The sequence below is a fragment of the Hippopotamus amphibius genome, chromosome 4 (genome assembly GCF_030028045.1).
Source record: "Hippopotamus amphibius kiboko isolate mHipAmp2 chromosome 4, mHipAmp2.hap2, whole genome shotgun sequence".
Classification (NCBI taxonomy): Eukaryota; Metazoa; Chordata; class Mammalia; order Artiodactyla; family Hippopotamidae; genus Hippopotamus; species Hippopotamus amphibius.
In genome coordinates, this window is record NC_080189.1 from 50,380,631 (window position 1) to 50,406,447 (window position 25,817).

Consider the following 25,817-nt stretch of genomic DNA (forward strand, 5'->3'; position numbering starts at 1 on the left):
TTTGAAAAAAATTAATTTATCATAAATGTGTGTTTTCCAACAAAGAACATGTGTAGTCCGTGTGGACTTCTAAAAATTCATCAGTATTTTTCCCAGAATATGGTTTATCTTGAAGCCTTTGGTTGTTTCTGTAACCAGGTGGAGAGTTTTAGAAAATATACAAATATCTGGATAATTAAAAATCAATGACTATTTTGTTTCACTAAAAAAAAATCAGTAGTAAAAAATTAGAATTGTCTGTATCAGAGAAAATGGCTTCCTTTAATCTTTTTAAGAAAACTTTTTTCTTCCTTACAAATGTTTTTATTATGTCACAGTAGAAAGGCGTTTCAAAGAGCTGAATTGTATCCTGAAGGATGAGCTGAACGCTTTCTAGGCAGTGAGGGTGGCAAGGGGTAAAGTGAGGAAAAGTGAGGAGTAACACATTTCAGGATGTGGAATATATGAGACTTTTGTGGATACAGGAGACTTGGCCTATTTGAAAATAGCCAGGTACGTGAGCATTCTCAAGGTTGTATCTTCATATTAGTTGATGGGATTGTTTTCAAGTTGTACACATGTATTGATTAAATCAGTGGTTGAGTTTTTCTGGCTATGATTTAAATAATATAAATTGACAATTTAAATTACTTAAAAACCTGGAAACATTCTTTTTTTGTTTTTATTTAAAAATTCTATGTAAAATTTTAAACATAATACATGCTTATAACAAAGAAACAGTTGCTTTTCCCACCTAAAACGAATCTCCCTAAAAGTGAGAATGAACGCGTCCTTACAGATTTTTTCCACCTGAATTGTACAGATTTATTTGTGCTAGAATAAATACGGAATCAGACTTTTTAAATTAAAAAATGGGATATCACTATCTATATTATTCTTCAACTTAGGTTTTTCACCTAAGTATGATGAACATCTTTCTACATTAGTACATATCTTTCCATGGTGCTATGCATAGAGCTATATATGCATATTTAAATAATATACATTATTTAAAATGGTTTTATAATATCCTGATTGCTGAACATTTTCCATTTTTCTGCTGTTGCAAGTAGTGTTTCAGTGACTTTTGTGGCACACACCCCATTATGAACCTGTGCTTTATTTTTGTAGGATAGATTCTTAGCAGCTGAATTCTTAGAGTATTGTCAGATTCTAACCACAGACCTGTAGGAAGTTACGCTCCACAAATCAGTTTATGAGAGAACCATCTCTTCTCAGCCTCCCTGCTATTTGATGTCATTAATCTTTTTAGTTTATGCCAGTCTCACAAGTTCAAAAGTAGTATCCTGTTTTAGTTTGTTGTTTTTTCATTTTTAGTGAGGTTTGTTTATTTATTCAGCAAAATTTAATGAGTATTTGCTGTGTCCCAGGCGCTAATCTAGGCATTGGAGATATGCAGTGGATAAGACAATGTAAGTCTCTGAGCTCATGGAACTTAACATTCTAGTGAAGGTAAGGACAGCTGGGGAAAGACAGAAAATCAGCAAACGTTCATCTTTTCTTATGTCTTTTGGCCTTTGTATTTATTCTGTGAGTTGCCTGGTTCATATTTTTTACCTGTTTTCTGTTAAACTGTTATCTTTTCCTTATTAATTTGCTGGAGTTCATTGTCTGTTGTGACATCCATGCAAATATTTTCCCATTCACCCCTTGAAAAAGTCATCCTTTGATAAATTAATGATTGTACTAATTCTTATCCATGTATGGATGTGTAATATCATACCTTACTTCTTTGATTGGTAAGAGATCATTGGACCAAGTGTCAAATTCCCATAATTTTCCATCCTCTGACAGATTTATGAGAGTTATTTCTTTTCTCTAATTTAATATACTTTGATAGTTTTTAAAAGTAAATTAGAACTTTGAGTCTTGCATGAGACTTGAGGCTATCCAGATGAAGGGAACTTAAATCAAATTAATTTAGTTAGTAACTGTAATTTTATTCTTAGGGAGATAAATATATTATATCTATAAATTTTTTTCAGTGAGAATATACATCATGATCTATTCAGATATGATGTAATTACAGACTGAATTTGTAGAAAAACATGTAATGGAATATTTTATCATAAGAGCTTACCATATCTGGATTTATTTTGAATAAGTTGTGTTTGATCATTTGTTCATATGGCATTTGAGTAGGATGTATATCCTTTGGATTTTAAGTCTTTACCATGTTTTTAAGAGGTCATTGTGTATTTCAAACATTCATGAGCAAACTACAAGTTCAGAGTACAAACTGTTTTCTTGCCTTAAACTCCCTTGAGGTAACTGCCAGCACCTTACGTTGCAGTGAGAGACCACAGCTGAACTACCTTGGTGGGATGTTTGTCACATGAAGTTGCATCCGTTGTTGCATGTTGCTGACAAACATTTTATTCCATTTAATATTAGATGAGCTTTTTTGAAGTTTTAATTTAAATTTTAATTTGAATCAAAAACTTTAGTAGTGAAATTGTTCTGGTAATGACAACTCTTAAGGAGAAAAGGAGGCCGTGGACAATTGGCCTGTGTCAGGTCTGTGAACCCGGGGCTGAGATAGTCCACACAGTGAACAAATTACCGGATTGCCCTGTGATGTGTAACTCATAGTAAATATCTGTTTCAATATTTGGCAGTTGATTTTTTTATAACATGGATACTAATTTTTGAAAAACATGCTAGAATCACATGGTTAAAAATGGGCACTTTTAATACTATATGTTCAGTTCCAATTTATTTTTTTCTTTTGCACTGTATTTCTTACTTTATTTTGGTTGTTATAAAGTTTAGAGTTGAATTGGAGTGTTATTAACTGTGAAAGTGGGTTTTAAAATGGAAGGGAATACCAGAAGGATGCCCTCTTAGCTCTTCAGTTTGATAGCCCTTTGCTGCTCTCTTGCCTCTCACTCTTGAGTTTCCTGTCAGTTTCCTCTTTCCCTACTCTTCGTCAGTGGAGGACCACACAGGCTATGGTTAACATATATTAAATTTTTATAGAATTATTTTAATGACTCAAAAGTTAGATACTCTATAAATAAAAATCATCTTTGTGATCATTTATATGTCTGGCATTTTCCTTCTCTTTTTAGTTGTGACTACAGAAGTGTATTTTCTCTACTTATTGATGTTCTTTTGATTTAATATAAAACATTATCTTTAGAGCATACTTTATAAATCCTATAAACAAGTATTAAATGAAGTTTTAAAATATACCACCAAGAACAATGTCGTTCACTTCAATATTGTACTTCTACATTTTAATAAGTACCCTTAGTGATTTTGCTGCACACTCAAGTTTGAGAATCACTTTGATCCCTTGCTCAAAGTCTAGTAGAAAAGACAATCTTGTGAACACGTGATTTTAGCCTAATACTGTAGGTACCATGTGAATGTCTCTCTCCTGAGCCAGTCCCAGGTATGGCTGTTAATAGTTACTCTGAAGCTAAGGACCAGGAAGAGGATTAGGCATGTGATATGCTCTTATTTTCAAGTACTAGAGAAAAAAATACCACACATTAACTGTTCTCATATTGAAGTTCTAATTTGTATTCTGTAGTAATTTACTCAGTTACATAAATAACAATGCTTTCTAATTCTTTCATTTACCCAGGGTGTATGTAAAATTACCAGTTCATACTGAAGAGTAGACTCAGGGCTTTTATTATTCTCAGTAACATAGTCTGTGGATGTTATATTTATGTGTAGTAGGCATGTGCTTAAACTTTTTGCAAACTAGAATTATTCTGGCACCGAGCTAGAACTTTAAGGGCAACTGATGGTTTGTTTTTGTGTTAAGGTGATCCTTATCTAGGCCCTGCAAAGCTACTAAACCTTATACGTTTATATGTAAATTTATAAATGATAGTGTATATCAACATTACCCCCAGCTGGGCTGCTTGGTAAGGGGTATGGCTCTTAAGCAGTAACAAAAAAGAGCTGTGTTAGCTTCTTGCAGGGATCGTATCTTCTGCCCAGGATTTAATATTTACCAAAAGTTTGATCAAGACAAGTGGTATTGTGGAAGGATTGTCTGAAAAATGTGCAGACTGTCTCTTCCTATCGGCATTCTATGATTTGATCCTTAAGTTTAACAAAGCAGTTTGGGAGTTATGTACTTGGGCAACCTGGTTTTGTACTCTGTAGAATTGCTTTTACTGAATCTTGTTTTGGCATTATGTTGTTGGCCCAATATGACTGATGTTATACAAAGCAGCCCTATGAAACTTTTATTTTACTTACTGTAAATATGTTATTGAGGACATTGAGAACACATGGGAGAAATTTCTTTTTCATTTCAGTGCTAGGAACCAAGAATAGTTGCTGTTTGTTCCTCCCTGAGCAATGATCTGTATTTATCTTATGGGCAGTGAATCACATACTTTATTATTTCTTGCTTCATGTTGTTATAAAGCTTGTAACTGAATTTTTGGCCCACTCCTGGCTAAGTAGTGGCTTTGTAGTTCCAACTTGTCTTGTGTTTTACCCTGACTCCTAGTTTTGTCTTAATTTTTTACTTTTATTTTTTAAAATTTGAAATAATGTCATTATAGAAAAGTTGAAAGAAGAGTACAAAGAATTCCCATTATATGTTTTACTCAGATTCCCTTAATATTAACATTTTTCTATACAGGTATTTGCTTTCTTCCTCTCTGTATACACACAAATTTCTCCTATTTGCTTTTAATTTCTTTACCAAATGTATCTGTACAAATGCCTGTGAAATGCTTTTGGGGGGGAATAAAGCAGTGTATTACTAAATTAACAATAATAATAGTAGGTAAGGATGTAATTTCATACCTATGTTGAAAAAAGAGACCTATAGAAAAATCTGTTTCAGAGGGAAGGAAGATAAATTGTGTCTGTGTGTTTCTGTGTCTGTGTTCGTATGTGTGTGTGAGTGTGAGAGAGAGACACACACACAGAGGGAGAAAGAGAGAGAAAGGCGAGACAGCACGCATGCATTTTAAGAGGATCCTTGTAACACTTTGAATGGCAGAAGAAGGGAAATGCCAAAGGCTTTTTCACTTAAATGAAAATCAGGAAGTTGTCTTCTTAAAGAGAAACATAATAAATACTGAAGCATGAAGAATGTTTGGGAATGTATTTGCTTTAGTAATTAAGTAATCAGAGTAGGACTGTAAGCAGAGAGTCTTAATTCAGAAATGCTTACTTTTTATTAAAGTTAATCATAAAATAATTTCACATTTGACAGTTTTCATACTAATTATTTTTCACTTATTTTAACCACCCCTCAATAATAAGATTCTTTTGGAAGATGGAAATAGAATGACAATTGTTTGTGTACCTTTCTTCAAGGCAAAAACCACAAATATACACTTTATTATATTATACAATATAGAAGACATTCTGACTGCAGATTCATATTTCAGATACTTCAGATGTGATCTTTTGTTATTAATGGCTCTAAACTTTTTGTACACAAGATAGGAAAAATAAGTGAATAAAAATGAACTTAAAAATATTATAAATTATAAAAATGTTATTTATATTCTAAAATTAATTGTAAAAATTTATAGTTTAAAACTTAAAACATAAAACAGAGACAAAAGATAAAAAATAAAAGATTGCTCTGTGGCCTATGTGAAAGTAAAACAGAGTTGAATGGAAAGAAGCTAACGAATTCAGTCTAAATTGTATTCATTTCTTGTTTAATACAGTGTGCTAGAGGAATCTGCATATGAAAGAGCGTCCTTTTCCTTCCCTAGATAAGCATTTTCTCCTTACTAATTTGTCCCTTGTTTGTGTGAATGTGTTTTTAAACCAAAATGGAAGTCTTTTAAAAAGACATTTTTAGGAAGTGAAATTGATTTCTTTAAAATCTTGTAGAAAATGATATGTGTTCTAGAATTTTAAATGCATAATTGTGTTTAATGCCATAGAGCAGTAATTCAGTGATGTCTTATAGAGTTTCTGTAGATGACATTGACTTATGTCATCAGCAGTAGAACATACAGCATTTCAGAGAATGAGCTTTGTTGAACAGACCTGGAGTCCTGGCTCTCCCATGTAACCTGTGATCTTATTTCCATTGGGAACATGGAGCTAACAATGTCAACCACTTGGGGATGTGTGAGAATAAAATGAGATGATGACTATATCATGCTAACCTCATGGTGAAGGCTTAAAGGCTTAATAAATGTTAGCTCTAGGTTATTATTACCTTACTGAAGCATGCTAATATTCGTTTATATATATGTTATTTATATTTGATGCTTTTTTTAAAAGACACTTAAAACTTATAGTCTGAAAGTGTGGAAAAGGTTGTGTTTGATATAGAGGTAATAGAAGGAAGGAGTAAGACCAATTGTTAATTATTCTTTAAATTTTATACATAAATTATTTGATATTTCTTTTAAAATATTATACTTTCAGCAAATTTTCAGTGAGGTTGAGTTAATTTTTCCTAGTTGCCTGCTCTAGGTAATATTTAGAAAAAGGCCTTGCACATAGTATAAACTAGTAAATAATTTAATAAATGGAGTGTTCTTTTTCATTTATACTAGTCTTTACTATGTACGATACCATCAGATATTTTTTCATGCATCAGATTTTTTTTGGCCAGATATCTATAGCTGGAGAGGAATTTGTATGGTTAAAAGGTATTTGGCTCTCAGATTTTACTGTAATGGTTTATCTTTTCAGCTTTCTTGTTTTCCTGTGTATGGAACAATGAACTTGGCAAATTTGAACTGTTACTTACAAAAAGAAGAATTAACATTTCTTAGAGTTATCTTAAGTACTGTCCTACTAAATCTCCACAGTAATTCTCCATAGTGTGCCCTCTTAATACCTACATTCAAAGATTTGAAAACTAAATTTAATGAAATCAAGAAGCTTGCCTAAGTCACAGAACTAATAATCAAGCAGCAATTTGAGTTCAAGACTCAGGGTTTTAACCACGATCCTGAGATGCAAAAACAGGTTGGGTAACCAACAAGGACCTACTGTATAGCACAGGGAACTATACTCAATATTTTATAATAACCTATAAGGGAAAAGAATCTGAAAAAAATAGATATATATATATAGATATATATGTATACATAACTGAATCACTTTGCTGTACACCTTAAACTAAGACAACCTTGTAAATCAACTATACTTCAATAAAAAAAATCAGATTGTGGCACCTTTTTGTGTTAAAGTAAAACATTAAATTAAGACCCAGTTCATAACTGTATATATTTAATTTTATATTATTTAGAATATCTGTGAAAATTATGATATATTTATAATTTTGTTTTTAACTTACGGGGAAAAGTGTATTCCGTTTTAAGCTTGTATCACATTTTCTCAGTGTTTGTATATCATAAACTTTTTAAAAAGACTGTTGTTTTTCTGAATTTAATTAATTTTTTCTTGCTACAGAGAATACATACTTCATATGTATATACACAACTCAGTAGCCAGTTGATATGTGTGATGAGGGGTGCAGTAGGTACAGTGATAGTGGAAGTCCACATCCTAATCCTTGGAACCTGTGGGTATGCTGTTACATGGCAAAGGGAAATTAAGGTTACAGGTGGAGTGAAGTTGCTAATCAGCTGACCTTAAAATAAGGAGATTATCCAGGTGGGCCCAATGTAAATACAAGAATCTTAAATGGGAAGAAGGAGACAAAAGTATTGGAACCAGGGAGAGGGCATTGTGAGAAAGACTCAAATGGCCGTTGCTGGCTTTGAAGACGGAAGGGGGCCAATAGATAGTGAAATAGATCAGCCTCTGGTGACTGGAAAGGGAAGGAAATAGTCTCCCCTACAGGCTCCTGCCAACACCTTGATTTTAGCCCAGTGAGACACTTTCTGGACTTCTGACGTCCAGAACTGTAAGATAATAAATATATGTTGTTTTAAGCCACTAAAAAAAAAAAAGAAATAAAAGAAAAAGATACAGTCAGATACAAAGTAGCTGAGAAGTAACTCTGTATAGGAGATGAAATTTGATTTAAATTCTTTCTGTGAAATCTAATGATGTGTTATTAAAAAGTAGCTTTTACCAAAACATAAAAGTGTAAAGAGTGCCTATATTATAAATATATGAAAGAGAAGTCTTGTTTGTAGAGTGAAATTACTCACATTAAACCGTATTTTAAAATGACTGATTCAGTATGTTGATATGCTTTCATCCCTGTAAATAATTGAAGGAGTCTTACAGGGGTTTTCACAAATCGGTATATCTGGAATTTTTAGATAAAAGCATTTTTTAAAATTCTATAAGGAATAATTTTAATGTATTAAAAAATGTGTTACCTCGTGGTCTATCATTGTACCAAAGAATCAGAAATCTTAAAGAGATGATTTTTTATATCTAACTTTATGAGCTAAGGATAGCAGTCTTATATTAAAAATTTATCTAAAAAAAGCAGTCTTCAGATATGTAATTAGGTAGTTCAAATCCTGATCATACACTTAAGAGTACTCTCAAGTAAAAGGAGCAGTTTTAGGTGAATGAGGATAATATAACTTTATGGATAACATAATCCACACATAACTTTCAATCTATGGCTTTTTGATTGTTTTAGTAGATGTTGATGAACCCATGTGATTTCAGATTTCTCTTAATTCTGATTCTTAATTATTCTATTATTGCCATTTGAATTTTACATCTTTTGATAGATTTCCATGAAAATCAGTATTAGCCACAACTACATATGTATATATATATTTGATATAAAATAGCTTTTGATTGGACTCTGAACAGGCACTTGATAATCCTTTGGATCATATTCATGAAACATTTCCTGTGAGCATATAGCTGTAATATTAAGAGTTATTGTCTTCTTTGGTTTCAGACAGACCTATTGAAGACTCTCATGAGGCTATTGGAATTTCCATATCAAGAAGCAGAGTTAATAGAGGCAAATGTGCATTACCCTAATAGTTATTCAGTTTTTGCTGGGTAGCTTTCAAAATGACTTGCCACTTTATAGAGGGGGTGTAGAGATTAACAGATGGCAAACCTGTGAGTTGCAACTTCTGCGTTTGTCCCTGGTGTCATCACATGGACCTTATCAGTCTTTAAAGCCTGTACCCAAGGCTTAACCACCCCTGGGGATTCTGTGGACCTACTAATTAGAAGTTGGCCGTCTTTGTGTCTAAGCATAATATGAACCTTTTTAAAAAAAAAAAAGAAAGTATCAGGATAGCCTTACAGATCACCAGTACTATTATAGTCATTGGTTAATCCTTTCTGAAGAGAGTAATAGTGCTAAGTGAGAAAATAAGCTCTGTAAAAGGACTATGCTAAAAAAACATAAATAGTAATCTTTTAATTACTGTAGTAGTTATTTTCTTAAAGGTTATTGTTGTTTGATGTGTCCTTTGAATACATTTTTTTTTGCCACTAAAAAAACTGATAAAAAGATTTGAGATTCCAAATTTTCTGTGTGAATTGGGAGAGTTATTAGACTATAAAAATATTTAATTTATATACTTATTTTCTTTCACAGATATTCCAGGCCTAGATTCTAGCTAGAAATTAAATCTTTGAAATGACATAAAACAATTTTATGCTACATTTAAAAGAAGTTATCCATTGTTCTATGAAAAATGTTATGAACAGTTTCCACATTTGATGTTTTTGAAAGCTGAATCCATCTTGAACCTTGGCCATTCTTACTGAAAGTACAAGAAAAACATCAGTGTGGATGTATTTCATGGAATCTTAGAATGGGGGGAGGGCTTAGAGGTGATCTAATCTCACTTTTCCATATTTTAGGTGAGGAAACTGGTACCCAGAGAGGCTTAGTGACTTGCTGAAGGTCACAAATTTGCAGAATTGGGATTTCATGACAGGCCTCTTCAACCTAGTCTATATATCTTAAAGTCAATATTAATGTAAAACTAAGCTTTTAGGTATCTGCTGTACCACAAAACCATTTATTTAGTATTTATATCCAAGTTGAGTTTAGGTTTCCCTTTCTTTTAGGGAATAGTCTTTTTGGTTTGTTTTATTTTGTAGGTATACTAGTGAATTTTTGCACTCTAAAACCTTTTAGATTAATTTTAAAAAGTGTCAGCAACTCTGTGTCATTGTATCTACTATATATTTTATAGAAATAGGGAAAATGGCATCTAAGTTTGTATGTGCAAAGGTGAAGTAAAGTGTAATTAAATTGCATCTGTGGAATAATGAGTTCTGAGTCAGTAATAGCTTTGGGAACGAAGCTCATTTATAGGCAGTTTCCTAAAGTTAAACACCCAATGTACTCTTCAGTCAGAAATGTCTGTAAGATACTGGACATTATCTGGAAAGATATAGGAAACAAAACAGAAAGCACTTTCCTACCTTTATAAAAAATTATGATGCATGCAATATTGACACTTGAAAATATACTTCAATTCTAATGACCATTTCTTAAGAAAAATGAATTTGAACTGGAGCAGTTAACCTAGCCAATAAAATAACCACTGAGTCGATCAGGGTAGGAGAGAGCATTACCAGAATGAAATGAGAAACTAGAATGATTACTTTTCTTGCAAAATTGAAGGCTAATATGTGTTTTAAATATAAAACAATCATTAAGTGAATAAATACTGTTAAAAAAAAAAGCCTATTTATCAAATTCAGGAATGCCAGAATGACAGGGAATTTATAAAAGCATTGATCACATACAAGTTTAGAAAAGATAAAAGAAAGCATTATCTCCCCCCAAGAGGCGGCCAGTTTATGAACCTCAGTATCCCAACTATCAGGCAAAAATGAAGAATTTAAAGAGATAAACTCAGGATGTTTTATTCATGTGAATGGAGAGGGAGGAGAGATATTGTTGAGGCACTTGTCCTTAACTTTTTGCAGTTTAAGGAAAACAGTCATATCATGTGGTAACAGACAGAATATTTGACTGACTAGACTAAGATCCTGATTCAGAGTGAAAATTCTTATGAGCAAAAGCAATGTTTATATGTATCTCCTTTCTTTTCCAGTATTAGGGAAAAGGAATCTTCAATTGTGTAAAGGTGGAGGGAAACTTATACTAATTGAAAATTTAATGTTCATGTTGAAAACTATACCAATGCCAAGTAATAAGGGAAATTACCAGTAAAATACGAGTAAATCGAAGCTTGTAAAAGGCGAGACTCAGAAACCTCGTAGGATTTTGTACAAATTCTAGTTTGAACAGCCATAAAACTGTGACCACATTAATGTAGTGAAGCTCATAGTATTGTAATAATTTTTAATAGTAAAATAGTAAAAATGATGCTTTAGATTCCATAGAAATCGAGCATTTCAATTGGTCACCACCAAGTTGCATATCAAAAAATAAGGACAGGTACCTTGTGCAGAAGGGCTCAGGAGCTCCTCAGCCAGTTGCCCTTCAAACAAGGGCTTTTGGAATTTGTTGATATCACAGCCAATGGTAACACCAAGGAGATTAACTCACGGAAGCCAGAACGCACCCAGGGCTTCCAGCAGCATGGCCAGCCACCCAGATCACCAATATGAGTTCAGGTGCTGGGATGGGGATATGGTGGTCCCTCGGGTCTTCATCGGTAAAAGGTGCATAGGTGGATGCAGTGACAGTAAATATGCATGAGAAAGGAGAACTGTTGACAAAGCTAAAGCAAATTGGAATTCTACAGTAATTACAGCAGACCCCAGGCTGATATCCCCCTTAAGAGCTGGATGGCATGGCAGATAATGACAGCACTTCCTGGAGGATGGACCTGGGGCTACCTTTACCCAGCCGCAGCAACTGTTTACTTAAAATCCTGAAATATGTTAGCCCATATAAAGTGCGGGGGGGGGGGGTATTTTGGGGGGCAAAACAAGCTTTTTCTTCTTTTGACTCAGTATTAAAAGTGGACCAACTTGCCGAAAATGATAGGTCAGAGAAGTCTGATGGATGTCTCAGGTTTCTTGTGGATTGGCCCTTTGGTTCCAAAAGACCATGACAGGAGTTACGCTTAGGATTCACTCACTGACCCAAAAGAGGTTCCTTCTCTTTGGCACATGTTCCTCACTAAGTGTTCTCCACGTGCTGGGACTCCTCTACCTCCACGCCAGTGTTTCTCAACCAAGCATATCTCAGGCCCCTTAGGCTGAAACTATAGTTGGTTTTCTGCCACTGCCCGAAAATTATTGACTTTATAAAATCTGTGTTATGGAATCAATAGGTATTTTGAATGTGCTTTTTCAAAGGGTGTCTCCCTAGCTACCATCCCCACCCCACCCCTTCCTGCTTTGAGAATCACTGCTGTGAACCAGTGTTCTGAACCTTGACAACTCACCGATCTCACAGGAAATGTTCACCAATTCCGTGAAGGGTCTGAGCACTCGATCTGAGAGATGCCACATGAAAAGTTAAGCACGGTTGGTCTTCACTTTGTGCCATAGGGATCAGAGGTGTAAATGCAGATGCTCTGATCATGTGGCAACACTCTTGTTGTATAAGATGCTTGGCCAGGGAATCCTGAACAAGTGTGTATTAATTTGTTTAGATTATAAGCAAAAGTAAAACATAAAACTTTAAATTTTATGTAGAAAACATATTCCCCCTCCCCCAAGAATGTCTGTGAAAGTAGCCAAATTTGGGAAACACTGTTCTAAATGATTTTCTCCTTTTTTTCCCCCTCATTCTATGAAAACTTAATAATTCCTTATTGCGAAGGTTGTTCTAGAATTGCAAGATTAATTTCTTTTTGTAGTCTCTAGTATGAATGGTTCATTTCTTCTCTAATAAAGAAGTACCCATGGATTAAAAAAAAAATAAGGACAGTAAAAAACAGATGTCTGTTTTGAAAAGGTCTCTGAATCACTCACATCCCTTGACACATATTCAGAGTCCCAGATCGAGCCAAGTAGGTAGAAAGGAAACTGAATAAAAAGTTAATTCCAGAACTCAGTAGTTAAAGCTTGTAAAAATTTTTTAAAAATCTTCACTTTAGGACTTCCTAGGTGGCGCAGTGGTTGAGAACCCACCTGCCAAAGCAGGGGACACAGGTTCGATCCTTGCCCCAGGAAGATACCACATGCCACGGAGCAACTAAGGCCGTGCGCCACAGCTATTGAGCCTGCACTCTAAAACCCGTGAGGCACAACTATTGAGCCCATGTGCCACAACTACTGAAGCCCATGCACCTAGAGCCCATGCTCCACAACAAGAGAAGCCATCGCAATGAGGAGCCTGTGCACCACAATGAAGAGTAGCCCCCGCTCAAAGCAACTAGAGGAAGCCCGTGTGCAACAATGAAGACCCAACACAGCCAATAAATAAATAAATAAATAAATAAAAAGAAAAAAAAATCTTCACTTTAAGTTGCACTTTGGAAGCAATGCCTCACTCTAAGTCTTAGAAAAATAAATGCATTTAAAGGCGTGTCAGACTGAGTGGGATACAGTTAATATAGGTTTGTGTGTGTGGCAGGGGACAAGTGGTTTAGGAGACGTGTCAGTATTGGAGAAGGCTCAGAAATAGTGCATTTAGACAGCCAGTGCTGGATAAAATTGTGAATTAAAGTTTATTTAGATTATTTTAAGAAAAGAGGTACAAAAAAGAAAGGATAATTGGACCTCTTTCTCCCTTCAATTCTAATTCTTTCTTCCCCCAAATCTTAACTCTCTTTCTTCCCTACCCTCACTTCCTTTTCTACTCAAGGGGTTTCCATGCTGTTTCTAGGCCTTTTCTTCCAAGTAAAGCATTCTATGATGTGGACCTGTCTTTCCACCTTTTCCTGTCTTGTATACAGTAATGTAACTGCATACCTTGTTAATGCCAGGACTGCGTTTATACCCAACCAACTTAACATCTGAAATAAGCCTAAATGGTAGATACTTCTTGCCCAAAAAAGTTCATATTTTTCTCTGAAATTGAAATAATTATTTTTCATTTTGAAATAATTATTTTTAATATTTAAAATGTTTTTAAAGATAAAACATATTAAATATGTTGGATATATTTAAGCACTCCAGTATTTTTCATCCTAGATTCAAGGGAAAAAGTTAAAACAATAGATTAATAAAATTACTAAAATTGGGTAATACCTTACTTAGGTTTTAGGTAATTTGTTTTTTATTTTCATACTTTGGAACTCTTCTCCATTTTTCAGATTCTAGAATCCATTCCTTTAGCTCGCTGGTGGATTATGTCTACTATATACACAGTTTGATTTTAAGGCAAAAGTTTCAAGACACAGTCTAGAATTCTTGAGTTATCTTTTAAAAACAGTGGTCTGGTTAATAAAATACCTATCTAACTATAAGAAAATTTGGATTCCACTACTTCCTTTTTTCCCACGGTGTTAATAAGAATATAGTAGGCACACGATACTTGTTTATTTGAATTTTCTATGAATTTCCTTGTTACCATTTTGGATATTTCAGATTTGCAGATGTCAAATTGGAAGAATACCCATTCCTTGCCTGCTCTTGTAGAGTGTTGGTTTTAATGTCTGATATTGATCATCTTTAGACAAGTAGGACTATTGTATAAGAAATACATGCTCATTTGATAAAAAGAAGACTAGTCTTTTCAGTATATGTTTATTTCCTCAGGGTAGCGCACACTTGTGGCCACTTAAGGAAGCCATGTATTAGTAATCATCTGCAGGATAAATAAGCTGCCCTGGAGTAGAGGTTAATTATTTTTTCTCCTCTGAGTTAGGATTTAGTTTCTTCATCAGCCGCTTTCACATAACCAAAAGGAGATCTTTGAGCTGCTTTTAAGATAACTACAGCGCTTAACTCATGCAGTTACCAAATCATGCTTTTTCGATTTTTCTGATTAAAATTCCCTAAGTAACATTAGTCTTACATTTACATGGACATCCATTCATTTGGTTAATAGTTACACTAACTAGAATAACATTTGATTATAATTAATAAAAGCCAACATTTACTGAATGCCTACTGTGTGCCAAAGGATTAAGTCTCAGTACTAAACTTATTTTTGGGACAAGGGTATGAGTTTTGATAGTGAACCAGAGCTGACTGTGAATTTGTTGGAGTATTGTAATTGGCGATGCTGCTTAGTTTCTCATGGTGAGATGATTGTGTTTGGCAGATGTTCAGCAGCTCTTTGTTGATGCCTGCCAGATAGGTTTATGTTAGCCTTATCTTTCTTTACTTCATGTGTCATTATACCTGCATTTGTAGTCTTAATTCTTTGAATCAATGTGAATCTTCTTAAATGGTGACGTACTGTTGATCATTGTAGGTATAATGGTATGAGGTCTAAACGATGTGAGAGTTCATGTATTTTAAAGAGAAATGACTACTTTTCATGTCTTGTTACAAATTTTCAATTTCTACTGTCAAAAAGTATTGTGTTTATATATTTATGGTGTTATACATGTCAAATCGTTCTTCTAAGAACTTAAAATGTAAAGTACCTAAAGAGATTACTATTAATACACATTTAAAAAAAAATTCACATGTATATTAAACAAATCTTAGATGTTGGACAAATAGCAAAAGATGTTTAGAAAAATGAAATTTCAGTCAGAAAATTTGCCTTTTTCCCCCTTTAGGAATGAGATAAAAGATTTTTATATTAGACATGTGAATTTAGAATTCAGAGTAGGTGTTGCTTATGACATCAAATTTTATTGATTTATCAGGTGGAAGTTTAATCAGCATTTCTCTTAAAGCAAAAGCTTCAGGTTATGTGCATGTTCACCTTTGTAAATTCTAATTCCCTTCCTGCTCCTCTTCTTCCACTTCTCCCCCCCCCTTTTTTTTTTGACCAGTAACTTTTTAAAGTTGAAAGCTATGCTAAAGGTACCCATTTCTCTTCAGAATATAAAATTTCTTCTTAAGATTTAGAGTGTTTATTTTATATGTAAAGAACATTTATTATGCCCCAGTGGATACGAGGGGGTCATGGAACTTCTTCTCAACGAGCCTTATCTAGCCAAGTAGAAGTAATTAATGCCTCCCCATGCCCAGTTACATCAGACCTGAAGACTGAAAAGTTGCTTCCTCCTTGGGATTTAATTAATTTGGGTAATTAAAAGTATACTGAATCTAATGAGATCTGATACTTGATTTTTCTAAAGTGGATTACTCACTGCTTTTCCCCTCTTACTTTCCATAGGAAACCAGTTTCCTCCAGTTGCAGCACAGGACCTTCCTTTTGTGTTAAAGGCTGGCTACCTTGAAAAACGCAGAAAAGGTACATTGTGTGATTCTAATGAAAAAACTAAAAATCTAAGAGTGTAAGAAAATCTGATGACTTTATCCAAACCACAAAATACAGCTTTTAGCACTAAATGATTTTTAATAACAAAACATTTGGTCAGGTTTTTTGTTGTCAACTTTGGTTGTTTGTAGATGATTCAGGAGCTGTTTTCTGCCTCTTAGAGGAGAGCTGTGGGCCTTGACTATATTCTCAAGGATGGGATCTCTCACTGTTATCCCACCCAGCAGAGCAGCGGGCTATCCTGTACCTCACCTGGCATATGCCATGTTTGCTATGGTTCAGCTCAAGCTTAGCATATTGTCTGCCGTTTTCTGTTATTCATTCAGCGTTCCTCTCCATTGGCTACGATAATTGGGAGCTGACCATATGGTCTCACTCTTTCAACACCAATATATAATGGAAATGAAATATGGAGGTGGTGTTATGATATGGGAAATGAAACGCGGAAAGTCTCTTCATTACCATTTTGCTTCTCTCTCAGGTAGTCCCTTTCGGCCTTCCTATTTGTATTCCATTTGCTTTTCTTAGCTTTCTTAGCTGAATTTTAAAGCTGAAAGAGATAATAGAGATCCTCTAGGTCAGCTCTTCCTCCGTCTTTTTTTATGACAGAGGAGCAAATAAGACCCAGGTGAATCAGTTATCTTAGGGCTTTGTAGTCAAATACCTTTTTGACTGTTCCTGTCAGGAAAGTTTGTCAGCCATGTAGTTGATCCCATACATGTAGCAGCCCCATGTCTGCTTTAGTGTATTCCTTTTAGCTTTGTTTTATGTTTTGTTTTTTGTTTGTCTCTTGGAAAAGAAGATACAAGATGCTTAGTCATAGAATTTTACAGCTAAAAGGAACCTTAGATATCATAGGAACTAACTTTTCCTTTTACAGTACGGGAGCCACATTATATTTATAAAGGTGATTTGTATTATCTAAACTGTTCCTTTTCCCCCTTTACTGCAGATCACAGCTTTCTGGGATTTGAATGGCAGAAGCGGTGGTGTGCTCTCAGCAGAACAGTGTTCTATTATTATGGAAGTGATAAAGGTAGTGTTGGTGTTCAATTCTGCCAACTTCTATTGCATGAGGGTTTGGGGGAGGCATTTGACTCCACCCCCACCCTTTTCTGGTACAGAGTAAGCTGAAGACAAATGGAGAAAGAATAACTAAAAATTTTAATATTATAGCCTAAGAGTAATTAATAATTCTCTTATTTGACGAATGCTGTAAATTCCAGAGTGCCCTGAAAGTTAACACAATTGTGTTTTATTGAATTAGGAAAGAGAAGAATAACTTCCATCTGTGTGGCCTTTTACCTCAGGAATTACTGATATCTATCTTCCAGGCTGCAGTTGTAGAATTTCTGGAAAAGTTAAGACCATTAGGGGTGTGTGAGTTTTGAAGAGACGAAAAGACGTTTTTCCCTTCAATATTTTAAAAGAAAAAATTTAGATAAAATGGAACGTGTGCAGCACCTTCCTCAGCTTCTTTTATGGCTTTCAGTACAGCTGGCAAACGTCTGTCGAGGGTACTGTTCTACTGCCTTAGCTGTCTAAGCACTTCAGCTGTATTAACTGGTTTAGCTACAGCTCTGTGAGTTAGGTACCATTATTAGTTCCACTTATTTTACTGTTTAGAAAACTGAGGACAGAGAGGTTAAGTAACTTGTTCAAGGTCACCGAGCTGGTAATGGCAGTTTTGGGATTTGAACCTAGGCATAATGGTTAGAGTCCATGCTCTTAACCACTATTATCACTATATTAATTTAGAAACAATAAGATACCTTCTGTAACTTCATTTGCTAATTAATTACTATCTTAGTCATAGTTCACATAATTTTAAGTTCATTATTTGAACAAATAAAGCCATAAAACTCTGAAATTTAAAGAATATAAGCTTTCTTAGTTTTATCTAGGAAAACCAGGTCAGAAGTTGAATCTTATAAAGTAAGGGTTGTATATAAATAGCTGACATTCATTTCTAGAAAGGACACTTAAGGAGAAAAAAAAAAAAAGACATAGAAGTCTAATATCACTAAATATAAACTTTCCCATGAAATTGTTACTTACCAGTATTGTTTGGAAGTTTATGTTGCATTTGACATTATTTGCAGTTTTTAGGGTTTTTTCCTTATAAAATCAGACAGATATGATTATTGTATTTCAGATAAATTTTAAATACATGCATGCTAAAAGTTGCTCTCACCTTTTGGTTAATGGGATTATCAAATTGAGAATTAATTTAGTGGCTAGTTTGCATTCTGTCACTAATTTACAATATGTTTGTGTGTAATAATGGAGTCAATGAAGTGTAAACTGTAAACAACTATCAACAGGTAGCCTTCTTTCTTCTGCAAAGTCAATTAAGTGGGTGATTTTTGTCAGAAAATTTAAAGTCCAAGTTCAATTATGATCATCATAGGTCATAAACGTGTTACTGTTATAGAAATGTAATTTTGTACAGAATTGTGAACTGAGATCAAGATTTTACTTTTCCATGAAGAAATGTCTTCTATTTCATAAGACCAGGGGAGGGAGGTTTAAATTCCTTGTGACTTTGGTTCAGTTAGGCTCCTCATTTCTAATTTCTTTAATTCTAATGTCTGTTTCCTTCACTCCTAGTTCTAACTGGTATATACCAACTGTTAGGTCAAAGATTAGCAAGAGTTTTCCCAAGATCTAAGGAGTGTTTGTATTTATGTCAAAGGCTAATATTCTATAAATAAGTTCTAGTTATTTGGGGGGAGGTATTTGTTACATTCCCATTTCTGTTCTTACTTGATGAGGGCTTGTGGTAATAACATTCTCTGTAATTTGTAATTTAAATACACTATGACCCATTTATCCACTCTCCTGCCACGGCTTTTTAAAAATTATTATTCTCGCATTCCCTTTTTATGTGGTTCCTTGAAGATCTGGTTTAAATTTCCTTAAACTCTTCCATGTTTGTCACTATGAAGCCGCCTGTTTCCATTAAGATTTCAGATCTGTTTTTAGTGGTTCGTTGAAATTCTTGGCCAGTTCTGCTTTTAGGGATTTGGGGGAAAATCAATCTTTAGACAGTTTTTAATTGCTTGTTTGGCATGATTCTAACTTCCTTCTTTTGTGTCCTTTTCTTTCCAAGAAAATGTACATGTCCCATGAATTTTTTATTTTCTTCTGTGAAATCAGATAGCTGGTTTGTACAGCACTGTATACTGTATGTGTGAACCAGTAAACTTTGGAAAGAGCTATTTAGATATATGAGAACTCTAATCCTCCAACTAAGTAGGATTGAGATAAATGGATTATAGAGGCACAGAAGGAGTTGATACCACTTACTAGGTTAAACTGTACTTTGTTACTGTTTGACAGATACATAGTTCACATTTTCTACCTTACTGTGTATGCCAAAAACCATTTTGAGCCATCAAGATAATAATGGCTTAGAAGGAGTAGTTCCAGCCTCTAGGGTAAATAATACACTTACTTTTGTACCCATAAATATTATCTGTATTTATTATTCATGGCCATTTGGGGCTTAAGATGTATCTCTCTCTCTTTCTCTCTCTTAAGATGTATAACATGTATCTTAACATGTATAACAAACATACTTTATCACATCCTTCCTTTCATCTCTTTCCTCTTCGTTTGATTGTTGTGAATCCTGTTTATCAAACTTCTTGGGTCCTAGATGCTTAGGCTGCCATCAAGGTAGCCCTTCACTCACTCATTTATTCATTTTTTAATTTGATAAACATTTATTGGATACTTGGTAGATCCTAGGCACTGGGCATCCAAAGATAATTCTGCCTTATAGGTACTCACAGTTGGAGTTGTGTGGGTATCAGTAAGAGAAGAGAGGAAGTCATGGGATTGGTTAGGGCTGGGCGGGTAATTTCAATGTGGTACAATAAGTGATTTAAATAAAATATCTTTGCATCACAAGGGGGGTTGGTTAATTGCTTAGGGGAGTTAAGAAATACTTCCTAGTGGAGAGGAGCCGTCATCGGGCCTTATTAATGAATGAGTAGGTGTTTGTAGCATGCAAAAGGGTAAAATGGGCATTCCAGGCAGCAGAATTGCAGAGATTCTGAGTTTTGAAAGGCCTTGGATAAGATCAGAATTGGAATCAAGGCAGAGCATACAGTGAATGAGGGGAGGAGGTACAAAAGGCTAAAAAAGTGGGTTAGGATCAGATTGACAAGAGCCTTAAGAGAATAAGGGCTTTGCTAAGTATTTTATCTTGAATATGACTTTTAAGCATAGGGCTCTATGACAGAATTGGTTTTTAGGAAGTAATTGTGATAATATTGTGGGGGCATGGTTGGAATGGATAGAGACTGGATCAACAGGGTCATTTAGGGGGACACTGTACTAGTCTAGGCAAGAGAGGTTATCACAGGCTGCAGAGAGGCACATTGAGGATTTAGCACAGGCCCCTCTGGCTCCAAAGCCATGCTCTTTCCACCACCTGGTAGTTATCAGCTCTTTCAACACACCTCTAAATGATGGGCCATTTAGGAACCTGTTCCAAACTCATGTTTTGGGGTTTTTGTTTTTTGTTTTTCTGTTTAACCTCCATATGATCTTTTCATTTATTTATTTATTTATTTTATTGGCTGTGTTGGGTCTTTGTTGCTGTGCGTGGGCTTTTAGTTGTGGTGAGTGGGGGCTGCTCTTCGTTGTGGTGCACAGGCTCCTCATTGCCATGGCTTCTCTTGTTGCGGAGCATGGGCTCTAGGCACATGGGCTTCAGTAGTTGCAGCACATGGGCTCAATAGTTGTGGCTCACAGGCTCTAAAGCACAGGCTCAATAGTTGTGGCACACGGGCTTAGTTGCTCCGCGGCATGTGGGATCTTCCTGGAGTAGGGATCGAACCCGTGTCCCCTGCATTGGCAGATGGATTCTTAATCACTGCGCCACCTAGGAAGCCCCCTCCATATGATCTTGAATCAGCATTTTGAAACTTATCTCCTCCCACTTTTAAGGGGGGAGTAGTTAGTTTGTAGTATCCCTTTTCTTCCCACCTATGGGGGTTTGCTGCCCCTACCCCCAGCCCCCAATTAATGAAAATTCCAGCGCCATCTAGTATGTGGCAGCTGTAAGTAGCCTTGGTCCTACCAAGAGTCATTCTAAATGTATCAAAAGTTGTTTATTATATCATATGGTTGTAACTTTTTCATTGTAGTATCTTTTCAATGTATAATAAAAGTCAGTAGAAAATTGGGCTTAATACAGATAATTTAAAATAAAACTTTTACGTTGGTGGGAAGTAAAATTTTTCTTTGAAATTGACATCTGTTCTCTCACTTCTCTCACAATTTCACAATTGATAGGAAGAATGGGACATAGCTGTTCAACGTGGATAACAATTATAAAGTGTTTTGATGTTGAAAGAGTATCATAGTTCTCTTTTAATGTTTAAAAAATATTGTCAAAGTGACAGTGTTTGTATAGTTGGAGGTTTTGTTGTTTTATAACAACTTTAGTAACAGCCATAAGAGCTTACCTTTTTTCCTGGTGCATTTGATAGAGGCAAATTCCTGGGTCAGGGCATCAGCATTTTATAATTATATCATGAATATACATATGTAAATTAAATTTAATTTTAAAAAATTCATATTATAATTTTGTGTAAAGAAGGGTAATATCTTTGTTATTCTGTAAGAAATTGAAATAATTTTGACATGATAGAAATGAAATAATTTTGATATGCAAGTGCAAGTCTCCCAAAATAAATGTTAAATAAAAGACCTTTATTACCCTGTAGCAGTATAGAGAAGTTAAAATGTACATCTGATACTTAGTAGGACTTCATCAATGTGAAGAAATATTCATGTACAAACTAAATCTTATTAATGGTCTCATGACAATGAATCCTGTTGGTTTGTAATAAAACAGGACATGGTTTGATTTAAAATATGTCTATACATCTGTATATAGATTGAAGATATGTGTGTGCATATAGATTGAAGGTAATATATTTTCAATCAATCTGCATTGCTATAAATATAGATGAGTGTATATATATAGATGTTACTGTATCTATCTGTGTGTAATAGATAGTTCCAGCAACGTATATACCAGTAGATATTCTTTGATCATCTATGTGCCAGGCGTTATTAATGCTAAGTGGTATAATACGTTGGCTCAGAGGAGTGGGCACAGAGGACCCAGGAAACAGTATGATATGCAGGAGGCGGCTCACTGGGGCCGTAGGGGAGTGGGGGCTGGTGAGCTGGGAAGGGCTGGGGCCAAGTTGGTAAATTCCCTAGTCAGGAGTTTGGCCTTTTTTGTCCAAGGGACAGAAATGTTTCTAAGCATTTCAGGTAAGTAGGGGGCATGACAGACTTTTGATGCTGGAAAGATCATGTTGGTAGCTGTCAGAGAAGGTGAGACTGGAGGCAAGATGTGTTTTGAAGCTGAGAATAGCTGAGGATCCAGAGAGTTGTTTACCACCTTAAGTGCGTAAAGGAGCTGCAGGTTATGTTTTTAGCCATTCTCACATTGCATGGGTAGCAGCCGTGTCATTAATTCTAAAATTATTGTGGGAGGCTTTAAGAGTATAACATGTATAGGATATTAAGATATTCTCTGTATAATGTTTATATTAACAGTAGTCTAATTGACCTTATCATAATTATTATCTGAATTTCAGTTGCAGAGGAAAACAGTAAGTATAGCCAAAAAAACTAGAAACATTGTTTTAAATTTCAGGCTACAAGAATGCCTGTAATTTATTTATTCTCCATTCATGGCTACCTCATACTATGCTGTTTTTTAATCAAGTTTATTCCTATGGTTGAAAGTGTGTGGCTGTGTATAAAAACCACTTGATTTTTATGCTTGCAGTGTACTTTTTTTTTTGGCCATGCCATGTGGCTTGTGGGATCTTAGTTCCCCAACCAGGGATTGGACCCAGGCTCTCAGCAGTGAAAGCTGAGTCCGAACCACTGGACCACCAGGGAATTCCCACTTGCAGTGTACTTTTATTTTAAAGAAAAAAAAGTTTCTTTTTTTTTTTAAAGTTTTATAAATACCTAAAATTTCCCACCACCAGACCATATGAGCCACACTTTTAGTTCTAACCAAAGTGCTTCCCTTTGGACCCATACACATTGCCTAAGTTTGTTATTCAGAGCCGTTTGGGCGCCCTTAGGTAATAAATATATACGGCATCCACTGTTTTTCACTTAAAATAGTAATAATTTGATATTTCCTCATCGCATAACTCTTTAAGTGACTGAATTAGCATTGGCGGCTGTATTTCTGTGAGCTATATAAACAAGGAAAATGTTCATGTGCCTTTAACTGAGGGCCTAGAACAACTTACTAATCAGCTGGATAAAGTTTAGTGGGAGGGTTTAGTGTTAATGGGCATGTTTCCCTCTCTCTCTTACCAGTGAGCATTAATACTTATAGAAATAGCTATTCACTAAGAGGGAAAGGCCTTGTTAAATATAAGAAGCAGATATTATCAAAAATTTCTGAACACATCTCATGTCTTTCTGTTTGCCAGCCATTTGTACCAAATTAGCATTACTGGTATAAACAACAGAAACCAACTTTGTGCAGGAAAGGAATTGGGAGAATATCAACTCTCAGACGGAGCTGATGGGAAGGCTAAACAACTAGTTTCAGCAAAGCAGTCAAGGACAAAGGGACCTGAGGTGACTGGAACTCCAGCCCAATCCACACCTCCAGGGACAGTCTGACCGGGACACACTGCTGGCCCTGCCGAGCCAGGACTTGTGATGTTGCCGCTGTGCACTGCCACCCATCGGTGAATGCCTCTGCTAACAGCAGCGGATGCTGAGCTCTTCCCTGATTCTTTGGTTATTCAGTTCAGATTTAGGTCCCAGGCTGGAACATCTGCTTGACTGATCTGGAATAGAGAAAATCTAAACTCCTTCCAGCTTCTGTGGTGGGAAGTTGGCTCTGCCCCCTGATGAGCTCAGGACTGAAATAGGAAAGAGATGCCTCAAATGGCAAAGGCTCACCACCATAGGAAGGCTAAATGATTTAGAGTTATTCAGTTGCTATATTGATACTATATTCTGAATGGTAGGAGAGTGGTTGGTGTTTTAAGCATATTTTCTGAGAGCCAGCAGAAAAGAGAAAAAGCAAGCATATTTGCAAGAAAAATAAGACTGATTGGCTTTTGGAAGGTGGCAGTGGGATGGAGGGGAGAACGTGGTGGCAGTTGGTGAAGGAAAGGGAGAAAAGAATGATGCTGGAAAAAAAAAAAAGAATGATGCTGAATTTTCTGGTTTGGGAGCTTCAGTTAATGGAAGTACCACTTACCGAGAAGGAGGACACAAGAAGAGAGATCACAAGTAGAGTTGGCGTGGAGATGAGATGATCTCCATTGTGAGCGGGTTATATTCATTGTGCCTATAGGACACTCAAGAGATGAAACATGTATAGTGAGCAGGTGAAGATATGGATATTCAATTCTGAAGCTGGACTGAAAATAGAGAGTTATGAGTCACAAGCATATTGACAGCAATGTAATCCCTGGGATTAGGTGAGGTTGCCCAGTGGAAACTGTAAAGCAGGAAAAGAGCAAGATTTAGAACATAACCCATCATGGCTGTTTAAGAGATAGGCAAAGGTGCAGAAGCCCGTAAAGCAAGCTGAGAAAGTTGGGCCCAAGTTGCAGGAGGAAATGCAAGCTATAACAGTTATCATCTCTCCTGAGACTTCATAAATTACATGTGTATCAAAATCACCTGGGGTATTTGCTCAAAACTTGGTTTCCTGGACCTACCCAGGGGGAATCCTATACAGCAAGTGCAGAGTGGTAGCCATTTCTACGTTTTTAAAAGGCATCTAAGATGATTCTAACATAGTTGATTCTTGAAATATACTTTGAGAAACACCTTTCTAAGAGAATGTGAAATGGTTGAAAAAGCAAGGTTTTGGAATCAAATTTACATTAAGGTCCTGGTATTTACTACTTTGGTTGTGTGGCTGTAAACAAGTTGGTTATTTTAAGGTTTGTTTCCCCATCAGTGCTGGGGTTATAATAAACACCTTCTTTGTCTTAGCTTTATCACAAGGTGTATATGCGATATGCTGTATTAAATTTCTGGCATATAGAAGGAGCTCAGCAAATACGATCTGTCTTTTTGGCACTTAAACCCCCCAGAACACAGCTGTAAACCTAAAGCCAGTGAAAAAGTAGGAGGAAATAGCTATCATTAAGCTCATGCATTTTGTTTTGTAAGAGATCAGAGCCAAACTGCTTTTTACCTCGAACCTACTGAATTAGAATTGTGTAAAATTAAGTTACTGATTTAACAGATTTCTTTATCTAGTTTCTCCTGGCAGCCTTCAGTTCTGTAGACATTAAATTTGAACAGCATGGTATAGGCAAGGTTAAAGTGTGAAATAGAAGCTCAGGGAAATTTAATAGAGGGACAAACACCTCAAAAATCCTGAGGGCATCAACATGTTGTAACACAACTATAAAAACTAAGACTCAGATTAATACTACTCGATCATCAAGAAAATGTTAAATTATGCTTAACAGAATTGTTTGAAAAGTCAGGGAAGTATATATTTCAGAATGATTTCCATTATAAAAACCAACATTTTAGAGAATTTGGCACTTAAAAGGAATAAACTTCTGCTATTTGGGAAGTTCACTTTGATAAAATATTTTATTAGTCTATTATCGTTCTGGATAAATGAACTTACGTG

General features: G+C 35.3%; 1 protein-coding gene across 4 annotated transcripts in view; it reads left to right on the forward strand.

The window, feature by feature from the left end:
- SKAP2 (src kinase associated phosphoprotein 2) overlaps positions 1-25,817 on the forward strand; it is a 180,892-nt gene that overhangs the window by 91,456 nt on the left and 63,619 nt on the right. For all 4 annotated transcript variants that reach the window (XR_009053157.1, XR_009053158.1, XR_009053159.1 and 1 more), the window contains exons 5-6: positions 16,037-16,114; positions 17,094-17,177. Coding sequence is in view for 1 of the 4 variants with exons in the window: in XM_057731328.1 (XP_057587311.1) it covers positions 16,037-16,114; positions 17,094-17,177 (162 nt within the window). In the remaining 3 variants the exon portion in view is untranslated. The remainder of the gene's footprint in view (positions 1-16,036; positions 16,115-17,093; positions 17,178-25,817) is intronic.